Source organism: Lepidochelys olivacea (genome assembly GCF_965140295.1).
Source record: "Lepidochelys olivacea isolate rLepOli2 genome assembly, chromosome: 12".
NCBI lineage: Eukaryota > Metazoa > Chordata > Testudines > Cheloniidae > Lepidochelys > Lepidochelys olivacea.
The window spans coordinates 23,377,614-23,397,407 of NC_140422.1; the positions used below are offsets into that span (position 1 = coordinate 23,377,614).

General features: G+C 41.4%; 1 protein-coding gene and 1 long non-coding RNA gene across 3 annotated transcripts in view; one reads left to right on the forward strand and one right to left on the reverse strand.

Moving 5' to 3' along the window:
* SLC7A10 (solute carrier family 7 member 10) overlaps positions 1–13,253 on the reverse strand; it is a 93,749-nt gene extending 80,496 nt beyond the window's left edge. Inside the window, exon 1 of the mRNA XM_084644494.1 lies at positions 13,038–13,253. Within this exon, the coding sequence (XP_084500620.1) occupies positions 13,038–13,191 (154 nt within the window). The 5' untranslated portion in view covers positions 13,192–13,253. The remainder of the gene's footprint in view (positions 1–13,037) is intronic.
* Positions 845–19,794, forward strand: part of LOC311528959 — a 240,234-nt gene continuing 221,284 nt past the window's right edge. For both annotated transcript variants that reach the window (XR_014713738.1, XR_014713739.1), the window contains exons 1-2: positions 845–920; positions 15,723–15,827. This is a non-coding gene — a long non-coding RNA (uncharacterized lncRNA). The remainder of the gene's footprint in view (positions 921–15,722; positions 15,828–19,794) is intronic.

Here is a 19,794-nt window from a genome sequence, read left to right on the forward strand (position 1 = left end):
CCAGAGGATGCTGAGTAAATTATCATGCTGATGTGTTTGGCCTTTGATGGAAGGAAGAGAGGGTGCTCACTCTGTGACTGTAAATGTCCTGCCAGCCAGATTAACAAGTTGCACTGGGAACAATTTTGTAGATAATCACTTGCCTAATTTAAGTACAAGGTTCAGTCCTGTAATACTTTCAGGCAAAACTCCAATAGAGGTCAATGCCAGGGGCACTTGTGGACTGAGTCAATAATGAATAAAGAGAGAGGCTGGTAAGCCAAAAACACATTTACTAGTTTCCTTCAGATTTGCAGGAGAGCAAGATTTGTGTATTTTCAATATTCTGCCATATACAATAATGAAAGAGGCAGGCAGGCATGGAAGAGGGATGTTGAGATGTGCACTTTACTCTGTGTTCTTGGTGGTGGGGAATGCAGTAGAGAAGCTGCAACTCTTTCTTTGGAGGACTGATGGAATTTTTTTGGAAACAGACAGAAAAATAATATTGTTAGGATAGATTAAATTTTGGGCATTTCAGCTTTGACAAATACTCTGTAATTTTACGATGCCTGCCACCAGGCTAGGAAAGAAAGCATAGCAGCTAGGAGAAAAAAGCAAAACAAAACAAAAATAATGGAGGCTTCAAATGAAATGTTTGGGGAGGGAAATTAAAATAAAAGGCTGCCTGTACCAAACCAGCAGGTTATGAGGCTGTGTAGCGGGGCGGTCACCCCGCTCCAGCCCTGAGGAGGGCTGTGGCTCGGGGAGTCAATCAGCTAGGCTGATTGGAGAAGCAGCCACAGGTGGGTCACAGCTGGCCCTATAAAAGGCCAGTGAAGCCAGGAGCTGTGAGAACTCTCCTGCTAGCTCTTGAGGGAGGAGGACCTAGCTGCCTAGGAGCTGAAGGTGCAGGCAACCAAGAAGGGCTGGAGAAAAAGGTGAGAGGAGCTGGGGTGCTCCCTCCTGGCAACTCCTCAGGCTGCAGGTCTTGGTAAAGGCCTACAAACCAGGTACTGGGGTTGCAGAGGCTGCAGCCCAGGGTAGGCAAAGGCAGCAGGTCCAAACCCCCTTTGCTGATGATGAATGGCTTATATACTGCAGTCTGCCCCAGTGAGTGAGGGCTAAATGGTGACTGGCAGTAGCCATATACTGAGGTGAGGTGGGGATAGTGGGTTGGGGGTTCCCCTGGGAGGGGAGACACAGAGACTGTGGGGGTACTGCCAGGGGGCAGAACCCAAGGGAAAGGGGCACTGGGATCCAGGAGGGACACAGGGGCCAGCGACAGGTGAAACACTGGCCAGCAGGGGGTGCTCTGGAGGCTGGTGAGCTAATTCCCTGGATGACCAGCAGGAGGTGCTGCGGAGGTGAGTCTCACATCGCTACAGGCTGCCAAAGCAAAAAAAATGTCAGATGTTCCTAACAGAAAAGGCTACATTATGTTAGAAGGAAATGAATAGAAAGATGCATGAAAAGGCAATTTATGGAATTGCTGAAAGGTGGCACTGTACTGCCAGACCAGTAGTAATACATTACCAAAGGATGCTACCTTTGTTTTCTTTTCTATCCATGAAAAGGCAAAAGCCACTGTTCTAAAGTATCCAAATTTCTGATAACACATGCAAGACACCTTAAGTAGGGCGATTTCCAGTAGATTTTGGGACATCCATAATAGAAAACCCATTATTTTAGCTCTCTCATCCTCATGGTTGCATTCTGCACAGCCAGAAGTTGTCATTGTAGGAAAGGATAGGAAAAAAAAGTCATTCTGTACATAACTTCTGCCAACAAATAAACTGGAAACAGAGTTGTAGTAGAAATGCTGAAGGCTTTTCCTTTACCATCAAGAATGGTACAAACAACTCTTTGAATCTCTAAAAAGTTCATAATTAAGATTGCAAGATTGAATTCCATTGTATCCTGTTCCTCTCCCACAAAAGCATATGAAAATGACCTGGTCATGTCAACATTGTTGTTTTTATTGTTTTTTGTTCTTGCTCTTTGTACGGTACAGGGGTCACTTTGCATGCCACATTCTCCTGGATGGAAATCAACTGTGGCAGGAAGGCAGAAGGATAGACAAACAAAATTGTTTCTGTGTACTGCAAGATGCAATTAGGAAAACTGAATGTTAAATTGTTTTGTCTTTTCCCTTCTTGCTGCCAGGAATCTCTAATTAGAACTTTTTTTCGTCTTCTCTCTATCTAACCCACTTTAGATTGCAGAGGTGAGCTTTACGCTCAGAGAACTTGTAGGATTTCCATGGCACATTATTGCACTTATGTTGAACTGTGCTATGTTTTAACTTGCTGGTGGAGTTGAAACGTATTTTCCACTCCCCAGATATCTGCCTTGAATGATCCTAATAGATAACTGAATGCTGGTATGGCCATAAATATCTCTACAGCAAGATTTCACCACCACAGTTTATTCAGCAGAGTGGTGGTACGCAAATTCAAATAATTCAGAATCACTCCAAACTTTGGGTGGGCACCTCTAAGTTTCTTTTTCTCTCTCAGAGTAACCTCCAATTTTCCCCATCGACAACATCAAACTCTTCCTTTTATTCTTGGTTATAAGACAGAAACTCACCATGTTGGATATTATATAATTCCAAATCATGTCTGCTTCCAAGCTATTCTTTTAGTAAGTCTGGATAATTAGTGTTCAGTAATTATGAATCTTGAGTCTGGGCTAGGACTCAGGATTTCACTAGAATATTTTTTTGCAAAAACCTGATAAATCAGTAGCAGTCTGTAGATATTTTCTAGCAAGAAAGAAGTTTCATGAAGCAGAAATTTCACTGCCACCCTTAAAAGTGATACTTCTGGGAGTGAAGTGACAGCATTCAGACAGTGGGTTGCCATTTGGGAGGGCAAGGTTAGGTAAACAAAATACTTTATTTTATTTAAAAAATTTTCAGATGAATGTATGTGTAGATTAATAGGCTCTTCTGAACCTATCTAGAAGTATCCAATGTCTCTTGAACCGGGTAAACTGATAAAACCATGATTATCAGTAAAACAGGAAATGTGTGAGTTTTAGCTAGATATGACTTCATGGTCCAATTTCTTGCTTTTCTAAAGAGTGTAACATAAAGAGACTGATTTACAAAATTAGCTACATGCAACTGCCAGTGCAAAAATGTGCATGCAGCTCTGCACCAAATTTGTTTGTGTAAGTAACACAATTAGGTTAACTACATGAGAGTATGGAACATTAGATGCTTGCTACCTTTTGTACATAATTACTCAATTTACTTTGCAAATGACATGTACATTTGCAGGTACATTTTGCAAATATAACGGATAATGGTGAATTTTAGGCTGAAAGGTTGTGTCTATGCTACAATCACAAGATGTAATTACAATTTGTGTAGAGATATTCATTCTAACTTTTATCTAGCTAGCTCAGGTACCAGAACCACAGCAGTGTGAGCTAATCACCCAAGCAATTATCTAGGATTTCTGGCATGCTTGTACAGCCCATGCTGCTGTGGTGTGACTGCTCCCTTACCTGAGCTAGTATATTAAAGCTAGCTCAGTATGTCTATGCAAGTGGAATCACACACTGAGATTCCTATGTAGACATATCTTGTGTCATATTAATTATGTTTCTAATTGTTCTCAATTCCTGTGATTTTCTAACAATGGCATATGGTAGAAATTACATAGGGTCAAGTCCTGAAGCTCCTTACTTTGTGCTTTTACTCAATCTGTGCTCAAGCAAAAGTCCCATTAAAGTCAAATATGGGGAAACGTGGTCTAGATGAAATTACTATAATGTGGAAAAACCACTGGTTGAAAAAACATACTCAGAGTTGTTACCGATGGTTTGCTGTCGAACTTGGCGGATATATGTAGTGAGGTCCCACAGTGCTCTGTCCTGGATCTGGTACTGTTTTTAGAATTTTTATTGATGACCTGGATGATAAAATGGAGAGTACACTTATAAAATTTGCAGATGACTCTAAGCTAGGAGGGGTTGCAAGTACTTCGGAGGACAGGATTAGACTTCAAAAAGACCTTGATAAATTGGAGAATTGGTCTGAAATCAACAAGATGACTCTTAATAAAGACAAGGGCAAAGTATGACACTTAGGAGGGAAAATCAAACACACAAGTACAAAATGGGAAATAACTGGCTAGAGTAGAACTACAGAAAAGGATATGTGGGTTATACCAGATCACAAATTGAATATAAGGAAACAATGTGTTATGAAAAAGGCACATATGCTGGAGTGCATTAACAGGAGTTTTGGGACATGAGAGGTAAGTCACAAGAAGTAACTGTTTCACTCTACTTGGCACTGATGGCACTGGCCTCAGCTGGAGTACTGAGTCCAGTTTTGGTCACCACAGTTTAAGAAATATGTGGAGAAAAGGTCCAGATGAGAGCAAAAAAAAAATTTAGAAAAACTATGAGGAAAGATTAAAAAACTAAGCATGTTTAGGCTTCAGAAAAGAAGATAAAGGAAGACCTGATAAGCACTTAAAATATTTGAAAACTTTTATATATAAAGAGGAAGGTGGATCAATTGCTCTCCATGTCCACTGAAAGTAGGACAAGAAGTAATAGGCTTAATTTGCAAGAAGAGATATTTAGGTTAGATATTAGGAAAAACTTTCTAATTATATGGATAGTTAAGTACTGAAATAGGTTACTGAGGGAGGCTGTGGCAATCCCATCATTGGAGGTTTTTAAGAATCGGTTAGATAAACACCTGCCAGGGATGATCTAGGTATGCTTGGTCCTGTGAACGTGGAGGGATGACTTCTTGAGGTCCTTTCCAGCCTTACATTTCTATGGTTCTGTGTAACGCATGCATAAAATATCACTGAATTAACACTTTTGGATGTTGATGTCTGTTTGCAAACTTGGTGTTTGAACAATTATGCAATAGTTGTAAAAATTATTTAATAAATGATAGAAGCACATGAGCAATTACTTTTAAAATTGCATTAATTTAATCTAGGTGAGTTGCTGAACCTTCATTTACAGTATTGCTGAATATGTTAACAGGCAATTAATAGCTGAAACCCAGAATAGGTCGTCTTTTCTTGTATGTGACTGTATTTAAAACAGAGACCAGGTAGGGTGCTCCTACAGAAGCTCTCAGGCACATTCCAAAATTCTGCAGTAGAGAAAAGGAGTACTTGTGGCACCTTAGAGACTAACCAATTTATTTGAGCATGAGCTTTCGTGAGCTACAGCTCACTTCATCAGATGCATGCCGTGGAAACTGCAGCAGACTTTATATTCTGGACAATGGGGTGGGAGGAGGTATTTTTTCATATTCTCTGTGTATATATAAAGTCTGCTGCAGTTTCCACAGCATGCATCTGATGAAGTGAGCTGTAGCTCACGAAAGCTCATGCTCAAATAAATTGGTTAGTCTCTAAGGTGCCACAAGTACTCCTTTTCTTTTTGCGAATACAGACTAACACGGCTGTTGCTCTGAAACCTGCAGTAGAGAAGAATCACCAGAGAGGTTTGTTACCACTACCAAACACAGTGGTCACTCTGTAGACATTAAGAAATGGTCTCTTTTTGGACTGGAACAGAAAGGTTTTGTATTTACAACAGGATATCCCAAAAATGTGTTCTTTACCACAACCTAACAACCTTTTGGGCTGTCTTCTTCAAGTATTAGTTCGTCTGAATAAAACTGTTTTGGTAACATTTGTAACTTTTAAAAAACTATTTCTGCTTCACATCAGAAAGTTATGCTGATGAGGGAAAACAAAAATCTGTCCACTGGGATGGAGCAGTGGGGGTGTAGGCCTTTATATTCTTGCCTGAACACTGTACATTATTATTCATATGAGCAACTATTGGGGTTTCTTCATATTTATTTATGCTACACTGAAATAGCATTTCTTTCCTCTCACCCCCTCCTACTCCTTAGAACAGAGGTTCTCAGCTGGGAGGCAGGCACCCTTGGAGAGGCATTGGACTTCAAGGGGGGGATTCATTGAGCCTTCTGATGTGTCTGTGGTTATGGTAGAAATGTATGTGGGCAAACTCCACTCAGTCAGGTTTGGCCTAGCTGTCCCTCTGTCATGACAGAGGGCTGGCCATGCCAAATTTGAATGAGTGGTGTTGCGACCTGCCACACCGGATTGCAGTGCCACTCAGGTTTGGTCCTGCTGCCCTAGCCAGAATCTGTTTCCCTAGGAAGCTGCCAAGTTTGCCTATAACTAGAGTAGGCCCTGTGAAGAGGCAAAAACTTCTGACTAGAGTATATACATATCTCTGCCTTCTATGGGATGGAATTGGAATTGATCAACTGTAGGGCATAGACCTTCTATTAATAGCAGCAAATAGAGATTCTCCTTTAGCTCAAGTGGCAGAACCCTGTACTTTTGGAGCAGGAGGAAATGTGTTCTTGCTCTGCTGCAGCAGTGAAGTTTCAAGTGGCCATGCTGTGTTACATAATGACAAATGCAAAATTTTGAGAGGCCATGGATTTGCTACAGTATCCTCCAGTACACCAGATAATGACACTTACAGACATGAAAGAAAGATCATCCAACAGGACAAAGTACTGTCACCAAATTGGCACTCCACATTACCATCAATTCACTATGCTAAGGAACACTTGGAAAGCAAAAGGAAAACTCAAACTATATTTGTAATTGGAAATAAAAATAGTAGTCATGCTTTATTTGAAACAGAAGTAGCAACCGCAGAATTGCCCATCACATATGTATATTGTCTTGTTCATGATACTTTTAAAATAACACCCGTTCATCTTCACCCCCTTATTGTAAATTTTCAGTTTGAATTATTGGAAAGACATGCTCTTTTAGGGTAGTGATCTGTAATTAAGTGTTTATAAAGTCTGGCTTTCTGTGGGAAATTTTACAAGGACTTCTAATTTATCAGTTTTAAATTTTATTGGGTTATATTTTGGTGTAATGTGTACAAGTTAACAGTATACATTAAATTACTTTTACTTAATAAATTTAGGGCAAAATTCTTTTCTGCTGCATTTAAAACATACTTTTATTTAAATATCATTTACTATAATACGATATAGAGGCAACAACCAAGAATGTTGTATGCAAAATAAGGAGTATACTTACTCCTTGACTCTACTCAGTCTGTGTCTGAGATATGCTCCTGCTGTGAAATCCTGCCCTATTGAAATCAATAAGATTTTGACTTCAAAGGGGGTGGGATTTCACTGCTGACATTTAAACACTTGAAAAATGTTAGAGGCTCACTTTTTCAGACGGTGCAAATCCAAGATAATGGCCAGAATGGGGTGTGCCATCACTTCAGAACTTTGCTGCTATGTTTGCAGTTAGTTGTTCCCAGCATTCACTGATTTGGAAAAGGTTGTCCCCATCATTAATGTGAGTAAGGTTCTGTTTCACAGCAAATTTGCAGGAGAGGTTGATAATCACAGAAGCATAGAATATCAGAGTTGGAAGGGACCTCAATGCCACTTCAGGGCTATGGACAAATTGGCTGCTCTGTTCAAAGAGTCTTAAACAGATATTCTACTGAGATGCTTAAGTCACTCAATAACACTTTTGGAGATGTGTTTTTGGAGATGACTTTGGAAAGTTTTATGATTTCAAGTGTCATTAGACTGTGGAACTGAAAGGACTGATTGTAATGTTATATGCATAGGCATGCATTGCCACATACCATGTACAAAGCTACTACTGTTACTCATAGTTGTGCATTACTAAAGATTTCACAATATGTGGCAATACATACCCATATGTATGATATTAAAATCAAGTCTAGCACACGTGATTCTAAGATTTTTCTGAGTGTTTTTACCAAAGCATGGAATAAAATTCAGAGAAGTCTCAGGAGCTTTCTGGTGGTAAAGGCCATCTAACCCAGGATGGATACAAATTTATGATTTTAAAAAAATTAAATTGTATTTGTATTTAATTAGTTTTTTAAATTAAAATTTATTTAAAATTAAATTTGAAATTGATAACATATGTTAAGGCCTAAACTTATTATAGTCAATTCAAATAATTTAATACAAAAGATAGTATTAAGCAGTACATGTTTACTGCCAAGCTTCAAAGAAAGTCAGACCACTGAACTGGTGAAAGTCACTGGCTAAGCACCTTGAACCAGAGTTTGTTAAAGTGCTTAAACCTGTTTTTGACAGTAGTAGCCTCTTCTGCAGGTGCAGAGAATATTTTCTTCATTGCAGTTAATGTAAAGCTGGATTGCTACCTGCCAAGGTTTGTGTGAAGATGTCACTTTTTTCCATGTGGAAGTAGGGTTGTCACCTTCCTGGCTCTGTCTCCCTCCCATCATCCTACAATCTTCCCATAATGCTGAGACCTCCCTGAGAGATCCAGAGGGAGTAGAAGGAGGCTGGTGGGCTAAGACCACCTTATCACACTGTGGCAATCAATAGGAAATCCACTGTAAAAACCAGGAAAGCGTTAGGCTGTGGAGCTGCCCAATGCAGTGGAAACCTCTTTAAGGGGGGCGAAGGTGAGGGATGGTGGGGAGCCAGGGCATAGGGGATCAGGAGAGACCACAGAGATGCCAGCAAATCTCTTGAAACCAGGAAGATTTCAGGGGATCTGTGGGTATTGGGAGCTGTTCATTTCCCCTGCCCATTACTGAATTAAGTTACATCAATGTTAGTCCTACTCTGCACCAGTGCAGTACATCAGCATTAGGGGTTGCACTGGGGTAATTACACTGATGTAGTTATATTAGTGCAATTTTTTTAATGTACAAAAGCCCATACTCTCCCCAGTAATTGTCATTGCATGCAGAACTCTTTGCAACATGAGAACTCCCCTCTGTCTTTTAAACAATTTTCTTAATTGTATTGACAGCAGTTCCACCAATCAGTTATATAACAGTTATTCACTCAAGAGAAATAAACAAATTAGAGTCCCAGTCTTGCCAAAGAGCAGAACCTGCCTGTGCTCTGTGACCCACCCAGGTTGTGCAGCCATGGTGACTACTTTGTATCCTCATGGGGGGAGGGGGACAGGGACGGGACTCCTTCCCTCCCAGAGGCTGTGTTTGACTCTGCTGAGGTCAACTGCCAGTCTGACAGTTGGTGCTTGTGGATGAGGTCGGAGAAGGTACAGAGCATATATAGCACCTCCATGGCCTCTTGGCATGGGGCAGATTCCTCCCCTGTTGCAGATGGGGTGGTACAGCTCTGAAACACAAGTCAAACAAGGTGATGTGAAGGGATGGGGAACCCATTAGAATCACTGCATCCCCATGGTAATTAACTGGGGAGAGGTCATGAAGAGGAGGGAGCCAACACACCCAGTTACAGAATTGCTCACTCTGTCAACCTTATTGTGAGTTTCCCAGTATTTGGTAGTTTTCTTAAAGCCACAACTACCAGATCCATGTGATTATTTGAGAATCCCAGCTTTCAGTTATAAAAGGAATGTTTCTAGCCCTCATGGTTACAGAGAAAAGCCTGGAAACGTTAGCCAAGTGAATGGTGAAGTGAAAACCCTCCATGTATGATTTTTTTTAAAAAAAATCAATGATTTCTAAGACAATCTTATGATTTTTGAACACTTAAGTTTGGCAATTTGGAAATTACATCACCCTATAGAAAGTAGTTAAACACTACCTTAGTCCCCCTCTCACCTCTCTGCTGGATTTGCTGCAGCCCAAAGACTCTAGTTACTGTACATATCTCCAGCCCAGGAGGGTGGGGGTGGGAGACCTCACTTACAATAGTTCTCTGTCCTTGTGCAGCTCCACAGCTCATGCTTGTGGCCTAGTTTATTTTCCTCCCCACTTATACACCAGACCAATTGCCCCCAGCACAGTTTGAGCTGGTGAGCAGGTAATTAATGTAGCTTTCAGGGAGTTACATTCCCTGTACAGCTGATGCAATAATAACTTGCACATATATATCACCTTTCATCTGAAAGGGGCCCCCAAAGACTTTACCAAGGTTAACAGGGATGTACAGAAGGACAAAATTGTAACCTTACAATCTGCCCTGAGTAAAGATGGTGTGTAGCTGCATCACTCCAGGAGCAGACTGGAGAATGAGCTGTGACTCTATCACAATTCATCCCATACTTCACCTTGGTTCTGGGGGGGAGTCTATGCACCTGGATGTCTACTCTCTTTGACAAATTGGGGATGGATCCAGGGCTCCTCTCACTCACCCCTCCAGCCCCCTTCCATCCATTTGCTCCTAGTGAAAAATATGGGTAAGTAGCCTGTGCACTGCCAAATGCCCCCCTCTGACATGACCAAGCCAAAATTTGAGCAAGACCGATCAAGGTTGAGGGTAGAGCTTACGCCTGTGTGGGTAATTAGACTAGATAGTTACAGCCCTTATTGAGACTCCTTGTTGAGTATGGCCCATAGTGATCACCTCACTCAGCGCTGACATACAACCACCTATGAAGTGAACATAGCAGTGGTTTAACACTGCATAGAAACACTACACAACAGTTTAAGGCATGAAGTGAATAAGAATAGCATATCCAAATGAAAATGAATTGAGAATTTAACTAAGCAGACTATAATTACCCAAACTGGCATTTGGCCAGCACACTAGGTCAATTAGCCCAGCTCTTGCACAAAGATCTCTAATACCTTTTGAGATCTTGCCACAAGGCCTTTAATGACTATAAGAAAAGGAGTACTTGTGGCACCTTAGAGACTAACCAATTTATGTGAGCATAAGCTTTCGTGAGCTACAGCTGAAGTGAGCTGTAGCTCACGAAAGCTTATGCTCACATAAATTGGTTAGTCTCTAAGGTGCCACAAGTACTCCTTTTCTTTTTGCGAATACAGACTAACACGGCTGTTACTCTAAAACCTTTAATGACTATAGATAGTTAATACATTGGATCAGATGTAAAATTTATGTAACATCTGTTATAAATTCATTTCCATTTGTTGGCATTGGTACTTTGATGCTGCGTCTGAAGAGACTTTGAACTGGATTGTTAAAAGTTTGGGATACTTTGGGCACTATAGTTAAAACAGGTAAAATAACAGGTGATCTTAGTGTGTTCCTTAAGTCACTCCTGAGTGAAGCTGGTTAGTTTAATGTAACACTGCACAGATTATGTTCTGAAAGGGCAAAATCTTAAAGCCATAACATAAGCAGTCTAAGGGTATGTCTTCACTACCTGCTGGATCGGCGGGCAGCGATCGATCCAGCGGGGCTCGATTTATTGCATCTAGTCTATACACGATAAATCGACCCCCAAGCACTCTCCCATGTACTCCAGCTCTGTGAGAGGCGCAGGCGGAGTTGACGGGGGAGCGGCAGCAGTCGTGCATTGATATGAGCATGCAATATCAACTGGGATTACACACACTTAGAGAGGTGTAAGAATGGATGATTGTGTGTTGTACAGATACTCAAGAAATCAGTATAGTCAGCTCAAATTTCTAAAATGTGTAATCAAGATAATACAAAATTCATATGATGATAATGAGCTACTGAAAAAGTAGCAGATGAGATATTCTTAATCTTAGTACAACTATAATACCCCTTGTGTTCAGCAAGATGATGAGATCATTGGGATACGAAAGGCAATGCAAATAGTTCAGGTTCAGACCGGATTGGTTTTGAGAGTTTATAATTCAAAAGGAAATGTTAATACAGTACTTCTTTAACTTTTAGCTACATTGTTAATAATTCTAATAGTTGGTTTTGCCTGTAGAAATAAAATGAATGGATTCCATTTCAAGCATAGTCTTAATTATAAAGAAAGGTGGACTAGAATGGATTGTAGACTTTTGACATTTGGAGCAGGCTCACTGTCCTGTACCCTTGTGCATATTTTTAATCTCCTAATTGTTTAATGTAAGATGCCAGAGCTCTGGAAACAGGTACCAGTTAGCACTTTTCATAAATACATTGTGAGAAATCATCTCTGTAATGAAATAGAATGTTGTTTCTTTGTGGACAGTTAACTGGTATTGGAAAAAATCAGATTTTTTGTCTCATCACTTAATATAGTTATATTAGTAAATGGAAGACAACTAGAGTACAATAGATGACTGTTAATACGTTGAGGTTCTTATCTATTGACTTAGTCTTGTGAAGTCTTAGAGTTTTATTTGTAAACCAATTGTATTTTGGCATTTCAGATTTAGACAATTTGTAATAGGCTTTAAATCAAAAGTGGTTAAACTCTGTTTTGGATTACAATGCTGGATGTTTTGGCTGACAACTTTAGGTCTTTATGTGGACTTCTACTGTTGCCTTTCTTTAAGATAACAGAGAACTTGTTTTGATATATACTGTAAAATGCAGTGTGGAAGGTTCTGAATCTCCTGTAGTTAAGCAACTTATATCTGCTACTCCCCTTGATTATGGTGACACTTTCTGTATACTGGCTTTTCAATCAGAATTTTCAGAAATCGTAGACTCTGGCATCAGACTCTGGCATATTAATCAATGCTATAGCTTATTGCACCACCCCCAAGAGCACCTTGTAAACGAAATGACATAATTCTAGGGGTTTTATCTATTGGTTTGAAATACAGGCAGCACATAATAAAGTTGTTGTACCTAGGAATTTTCATTGCATGGGAAGGAAAAGTAAGTGTTTCATATTAACAAATGAATGCCTATGAAATGCATTTTACTTGCTAATCTTTCTTCTGTCTCTATATACTAAATAGTGCTCAATAAATATTGATTCCCTCATCCAAATATGCCCGAAGAGAGCTAAATTCGTTAATCTGCCTCTCTAGGGTACAACGGGGAAGAAATGAAATACAAACACTTGGTGGTTGTTGCCTGCACTCTGCAGGGAGCTTACCAAAGGCACTCACAGCCCTGATATCTGCTCACCACCAGCCTGCGTGCTACCCTTGACCACCCCGCGGAATAACGCTTGCACAAGCAACGGAGATGGACCGAGTGTAATGATACCCCCCCCCCGCCCTTCTCCCAAGGCGCGCACGCTGGCTCGGGGTCACAGCCGGGGCCGGACCAGCCAGTGCCGCTGCCCTCGCTTTGGCTGAGACGTGGCTGGCTCGGGGGCCGGACCCCGGCCGGGGCAGAGCGCTCTTACCGATAATGATGGCGCGCAGAGCGCTCTTACCGATAATGATGGCACAGGCGCTGACCAGCCCGATCTCCTTCTTCAGAGTCACTCGCTCGGGGCTGCTGCCGCTCCTGGGGGCGCGGGGCGGCGCTGCGGGCGGCTGGGCTGCGATGCTCTTCCGGAGGGTCCGGTGCTGAGTCTCCCCAGCCATCGCTCCCCCGCTCCTGGAACCGTCCCCCAGCGACTCCCGCGCCCTCTGCCCCGCTCAGCCGGAGAGCCCGCCCGCGGCCGGCGCATGCGCCGCCGCCCGCTGCGGCCGGCGCTGAAGTCCCGAGGAGCTGGGCAGCGGCTGCTGGGGGCGCCGCTCCGGCTCGCGGGGCCACTGCGGGGGCTGCCCCCCACGGCGCAGCGCGGCCGGGGGAGCCCAGTGGGACAGTCCGCCCCTTTCGCTTCTGCCCATGCTCCATAAACCTCAGGCCGCCCCGGGGGCACGCGGAGAGGGGTTTGCACGTGCCCGCTAGGAGAGCGAAGCTGCTGCCCCGCTCGCCCTTTGCCCCGAGCTGGGGTCGATTTCTGCCTCGGAGCGGTCGGGGAGCCGCCCTGGGGGGGAGATCGGGGAGCCGAGCAGGGGTGCGACAGCCAGTGGCAGGGCTGCACAAATGACAGGTGGCTTTTCAGTTCTGATCCGGCTTTAAACTAGTGCACCAGAAAACACCCAGACTGTCAAAACCACCCCGAACTGTCCGTGCGCGCTGGCAGAGCTTCCCCAGTACTGTGATGAACTGTCATGGAGCTAGGCAACCTGGGTGGTGCTGGATCTGCAGGGAACCTCCCTCCCTGTGGGATTTGTCGTGGTCCCGATGCTGGTGATATCCTGGTGTGTTCCCAGGAAGGTTTCATAGCGCAGGACCTTTTTATTCTAGCAACGGATTGCCCAAGACATGTAATACCTCTCTCACTTCTGAGTGTCTTTCAAATCAGGTTTTGATTCAAAATTTTCTTTAAACCATTTTTGTTTGTTGGCTGGTTGTTTTAGGCTTATTTTTTCTCTGACAGAACTTACTAATGTCAACAATTTTCTTATTAATGTTTCAGAGTGGTAGCTGTATTAGTCTGCATCAGCAAAAACAACGAGGAGTCCTTGCGGCACCTTGGAGACTAACAAATTTATTTGGGCATAAGCTTTTGTGGGCTAAAACCCACTTCATCAGATGCATAGGGTGGAAAATACAGTAGAGAGGTATAAATACACAGCATATGAAAAGATGAGAGTTGCCTTACCAAGTGTGTGTGGGGGGAGTCAGTGCTAAGGAGCCAATTCAATTAAGATGGAAGTGGGCTATTTTCAACAGTTGACAAGAAGGGAAGAAAAATCAGGTTTGTAGTGCTAATGCGTTCAATGTAATCAAGGAGGCCTATTTCAAACAGTTGAAAAGAAGGTGTGAGTATCAACAGGGGGAAATTAGTTTTTGTAGTGACCCAGGGAATAATTTTCCCCTGTTGATACTCACATAAGGCAACTCCCATCAGCAGGGGGAAAATTATTCCCTGGATCACTACAAAAACTAATTTCCCCCTGTTGATACTCACACCTTCTTTTCAACTGTTTGAAATAGGCCTCCTTGATTACATTGAACGCATTAGCACTACAAAAGTGATTTTTCTTCCCTTCTTGTCAACTGTTGAAAATAGCCCACTTCCATCTTAATTGAATTGGCTCCTTAGCACTGACCCCCCACACACACACTTGGTAAGGCAACTCTCATCTTTTCATATGCTGTGTATTTATACCTCTCTACTGTATTTTTCCACCCTATGCATCTGATGAAGTGGGTTTTAGCCCACAAAAGCTTATGCCCAAATAAATTTGTTAATCTCTAAGGTGCCACAAGGACTCCTCTTATTAATGTTAATAGCTATAGAAATGCTTTGCCAGTTCCTTCAAAGTTTTTGCAAAAAACAATAAACATATTATATTGCACATTAGAAGAATAAACTAACATTTTAGGTTTATTTCTGAATAATTGTCTTTGGCCACAATCTTACCTTAATAAATGATGTAAGTATAAATGAGTAGTCTGGAGCAATTTTCCATCAGCATTTTCTGGGGCTGTCTTTAAAGGGAGCATTGAAGAAGTCGGTGCTTTTCTGTTAACTTCAGCTACTTGTTTGATGCAAGAGATTAGTAAACTATGGTAGATGTTAAATCCCAGGAGACATCTAGTAGTATGATGATGGGTGACCTTCCTCCCCCATTCTTGGCAAGGAGGAGGTTATCCATCACAGGGACCAATGCCATGTCCTGACATGAAGCCTGACTGGGAGGGGGTCTGGTATGTTAGCAGGGTATAGTTTGAAATGCTGCTTTCTTTGTGTTTAGATTATCTTGTTTAAGAATAGGAAGTTAGTTGGCAAGGTTCATAGGGCTTGTTAGCTCATCTTCTGTGAAGTAAAACCTAATCTTAATGGTCTCAGGCTATCTGCAGTATCCTACCCCCCCCCCCACACCTATAATGGTGTTTTAGTGTGGCTAAGACACAGGCAGATTAAGGTTGCAAACAACAAAATGGTGTTTATTGAGATAGACAACAAACTAGGACTCTCTGCAACTAAGATAACACAAAGAATAACTGCTCAGTTGTTAACACAGATGATGGAAATGGGGATGAACCCCAGAGCCCAAACCCTTACACAGTGGGGTTTTACAGAAATAACAGAGAAGGACTATACCATGTCTTGCAGACATTGGACAGGAGAACAGGAACACAGACAGGAACCAGGACCTAAGGGACAGGTGTCAGGAATGGGAACACAACAGGAATTGGACCTCAGGATCTTTGGTGCCAGGTAAGTAGATCTTCAGTATGGAGCCTTCTGTCTTCTATTCTTGATTTCATCATCCTGCGTGCTGAATGTGGACACTATATCCGTGATGATGGAACAGGTGAGTGGAGGTAAGTCAAGGGAACCTTGGTAGGTGTTGCTGGTTCACCTCAATTCTATTCCCTCAGGGCCCTAGCTAATAGCAAGGCTGGTACTCTGGGGGAGGGCTTCTATGCCTCACTGGGATGACCTGCTTTCACAGCATCCAGAGACACCAAGCGCCCCTCAGAGGGTGAACACTCCTTTATATGTGTTGTCCATTGCTAGGCAGATTTTTACTGCCATGAGACAGTACCATTCCTGCCTTTTCCTTGCTTTGGTGCCAAACTCGAAAAGAGGGCCAAAAAGCTGAAGGAGAAGGGGTGCCAAGATGGAGGACAGGTTGTCCTTTTACCAATCCAAAATGGCAACTATGTACACTTAATAAATTGAATCTTTCCTACCCAACAGGCCCAGAGATTGCTTCTTTAGTATTGGTTGGCCTATGGTGTGCTTTAAGGTGATTGGTAGATATCTTTCCTCAAATGTGGTATTGACAATCTCAGGCAATAAGGGCCCAAATTAATATTGAGCATTTTTCACTAACCTGAAAGAGTGACCTATGCAGAAGGATGGCTTTGACACAAGAGGCCTGGATTCAGTTTTTACTTCTGCCACAGATGTCCTATGTGACCTTGGTCAAGTTACTTAATTCTCTTTGCCTCAATTTCCCAACTGTAAAATGGTTGTCATAGTATTTTTACCTCCCAAAGGATGTTAAATACATTAATGCTCAGTACTGGGGTCTGGTGCTACCCAGATAGTTAGATATGTTCTATATGTCAAATTTCCTATAATACTTCAAGTATCTCTTGCTGTGTGAATGGACTGAATTCACTGAACATTAGTGGGCTCGCTGGTGAGTATGTATTACAGGTCTCCCTCTGTGCCTGATCCACAGAGGATATGAGTCTGTTACAACCCAGCTATGGAAGCTTGGCTCTCTAGCTCAAGCTGGTTTTAGTTCTGAGGTTCCTCAATTCAGTCCTAGGTTTGCTGGCCAAGATAGTGGCCATCATATTAACAGTTCTGAGCTTAGTGCATGGATGCTGTTGGCCTGAGATGAGTGATCTACTCTGTGAAGTAGGTGGACAGTTCTTTACAATAAGCCATGCTGGCTTCTTGGATTTAGGTATGAAAGGGACTTGGCATCAATCAAAATGGCATAGTCCAAAAATTCCAGGTGGGCATCAGTGGCAGAAGAAACAAAGATCTCAGAATGTATCAGCTGTGGAGTGTGACAGGAACTTTTTGTGTTCAACTTGATCTGATTTTTCTTGAAATTTGCACTGTAAGGTTGGTCTGACAAATGAGAAATCATTTCAGGCAGTCAGTGGACTATTCCCACTGAAGGCAATAGAGTAATTGTAAATGATTTTACTTTTTAAAGCAGTTTTATTCTGCTGCCGTCAAATACGGAAGACATCATATTGGTTTTCAAAGGTCATGGTTTATTCTCAAATTGATCTATCACTCTGTAGAGATGTAGTTTCTGAATGAATTGCTAAAGGAAAGACTGTTAAAATGTACCTTGAGTATCTCTGTTTACTGAATTATTAGGGTGTATTATAATAACTAAGATTTTTACAAACACAATTTCCCAGTGAAGTATGTAGGTAAGTAGTACTATCCTTATTTTACAGATGAGAGAACTGAAGAATAGCGATGAAGATCTGAAATATTCAAAAGTAGCCTCTTATTTTGGTTGCCTAGCCTATGATATAGTATTCAGAGATTCTGAATACCTGCACCTCCCACTGATTGCAGTTGAAGAGGTGAGTGCTCAGTACTCTGAATATCAGGTCTTAAGTATCTACAGTTGGGCACCCAACATTAAAGGGCACTTTTTGACTATTTTGGCTTAAGTGACTTGCTCAAGGCCCAAGGAAGTCAGCAGCCAAGGTGGAACTAGAATTAAGAAGTTCCTGGCTCTCAGTCCTATGCACAGATGACTAGACTAAGCCTTAGTGACAAATTTATCTTTTCCACCACAGTCTATCCCTTCCCAAGTGAGGGGAGTGTTTAAAAAAGACTGAACTTCATAGAGCTAAGAAGGAAAAAAAAAAGTCTAAACTCACTGGAACCAAGTTGAACAGAGTCATTTAAAACAAACTGAGGGAGGAGGTTAAGGGATGGCACTGAGTTATGGAAGATATTTCACAGAACAGCAAGGACAAACAATCCTCTGAAGTCGAGGCACACTCACTGTTCGAGGAGAATAAAAAAAACAAATTTAAGGCTAGTGAATTACTGAACCGTCTTAGTTTTAAAAGTATATTTTCAATATAGTTGTATTTTAAAGCATATTTCAGTGCCTATTTCAAGTCAATCACATTAGACCAATATTGATTGTTAAATGACTTTCAAAGGGACGTGGGCTCCTAACTCACTTTGAGTGTGTGTGTGCATTGCAAAAAAGGGCCCCTGGCAGCAAGTCTCAGAGCCCGGGTCAACTGACTTGGGCTTGTGCTCAGTGGCTAAAATTACTCATGTAGACATTCGGGTTTGGATGTAGTCTGGGCTCTGAGACCCATCTGTCTCACTGGCGTTCAGAGCCTGGGCTCTAGCCCGAGCCCAAATGTCTACACTGCTATTTTTAGCCCTTTAGCATGAGCCACACAAGCCCATGTCAGTTGACCCAGGCTCTGAGACTCGCTGCCATGGTTCTTTTTCTGCAGTGTCGACATACCCTTAGGCTCTTTTGAAAAATTTACTCTTTACCTTAACATTTCCAGGGTATTTGGAATAGTTCGTGTTACAGTGCATCACACAAAGCAATAAGAGATTTACATGATTTTGTACCATCTGTATATTGACTGAAGTAAATGAAGCTGTCCTGGCACCATGGAAATTGATAGATATGACAGTTTGTTAATTACAAAACTAATTTTGAGTAATTGGATATATTTCCAGCAAAGAATAAAAATAATGTAGGGTGATATTTTCAAAAGTTTCTAAATGACTTTTTGAAATGTTGCCCATAATTCTTTTTGTATTCAATGATCTGCTCATCTGACCAATAGCTCTCTCTAATAAAACATTTTTCATGGAGTTAAGGTATGCCAAGAACCTAATGAAATGTAAGATCAATTAACCTTGAAGAACAACCAAAAAGTCCACTAAATGCATAGTTGTTTAGAAAGATATTTTGCTCAGTCTATAGCATGATAAATTTTTTTTAAGATACTGTTTTAATGATACTGTACATCAGTCAGCTTGATAGATTGCTTGGGGATACATATTGGAGAAATTGTGGTGAAAGGAGGTGTTTTTTTTTTATATATGTGGTGGACATGTCAAGTCATTATAGAATATTGTAATGCAATTTGTAGCCGAATATAATAAATTGTTGGGTATTTATTATCAAATTATCCTTTGGTCATCCTTCTGGGGCTTTCCTTTTGTGTGACCAAAAGGAAATTAAGAATTAATCTATCATCTGCTAGTACTATAGCTGCTAGGGTACTGATAGCCTGTCACTGAAAAAGCAAAAATAGTCCAACTATGGGAGGTTGTTATTATGGAAAAATTTAACACACCCGTTATTTAACACACCCGTTTAGCCAGCAAAAGAGGAGGACAAATAGATATGTGGGTCAGTATTTTATTCAATAATTAGACAAAGAGCATTCACCTGCAAAAAAAAACCCAAAACAAAATAACTGAAAACCCTAAACCGGCACAACTGTCTGTTTTTTAAATATTAACATATTTAACAGACCAGTTATGTCTATCAAATGTTAATCAGAGATTTCACTCAATTTAATAAAATCAATAGAAATAACATGCCATGAGATGTTGTAATGATTCTCACTCTGTAATATAACACCTTGCTAAAAAGAGAGATCTAACGAGTATTTTATTGTATAAGGTTTCCTTACATAAAGGTTCA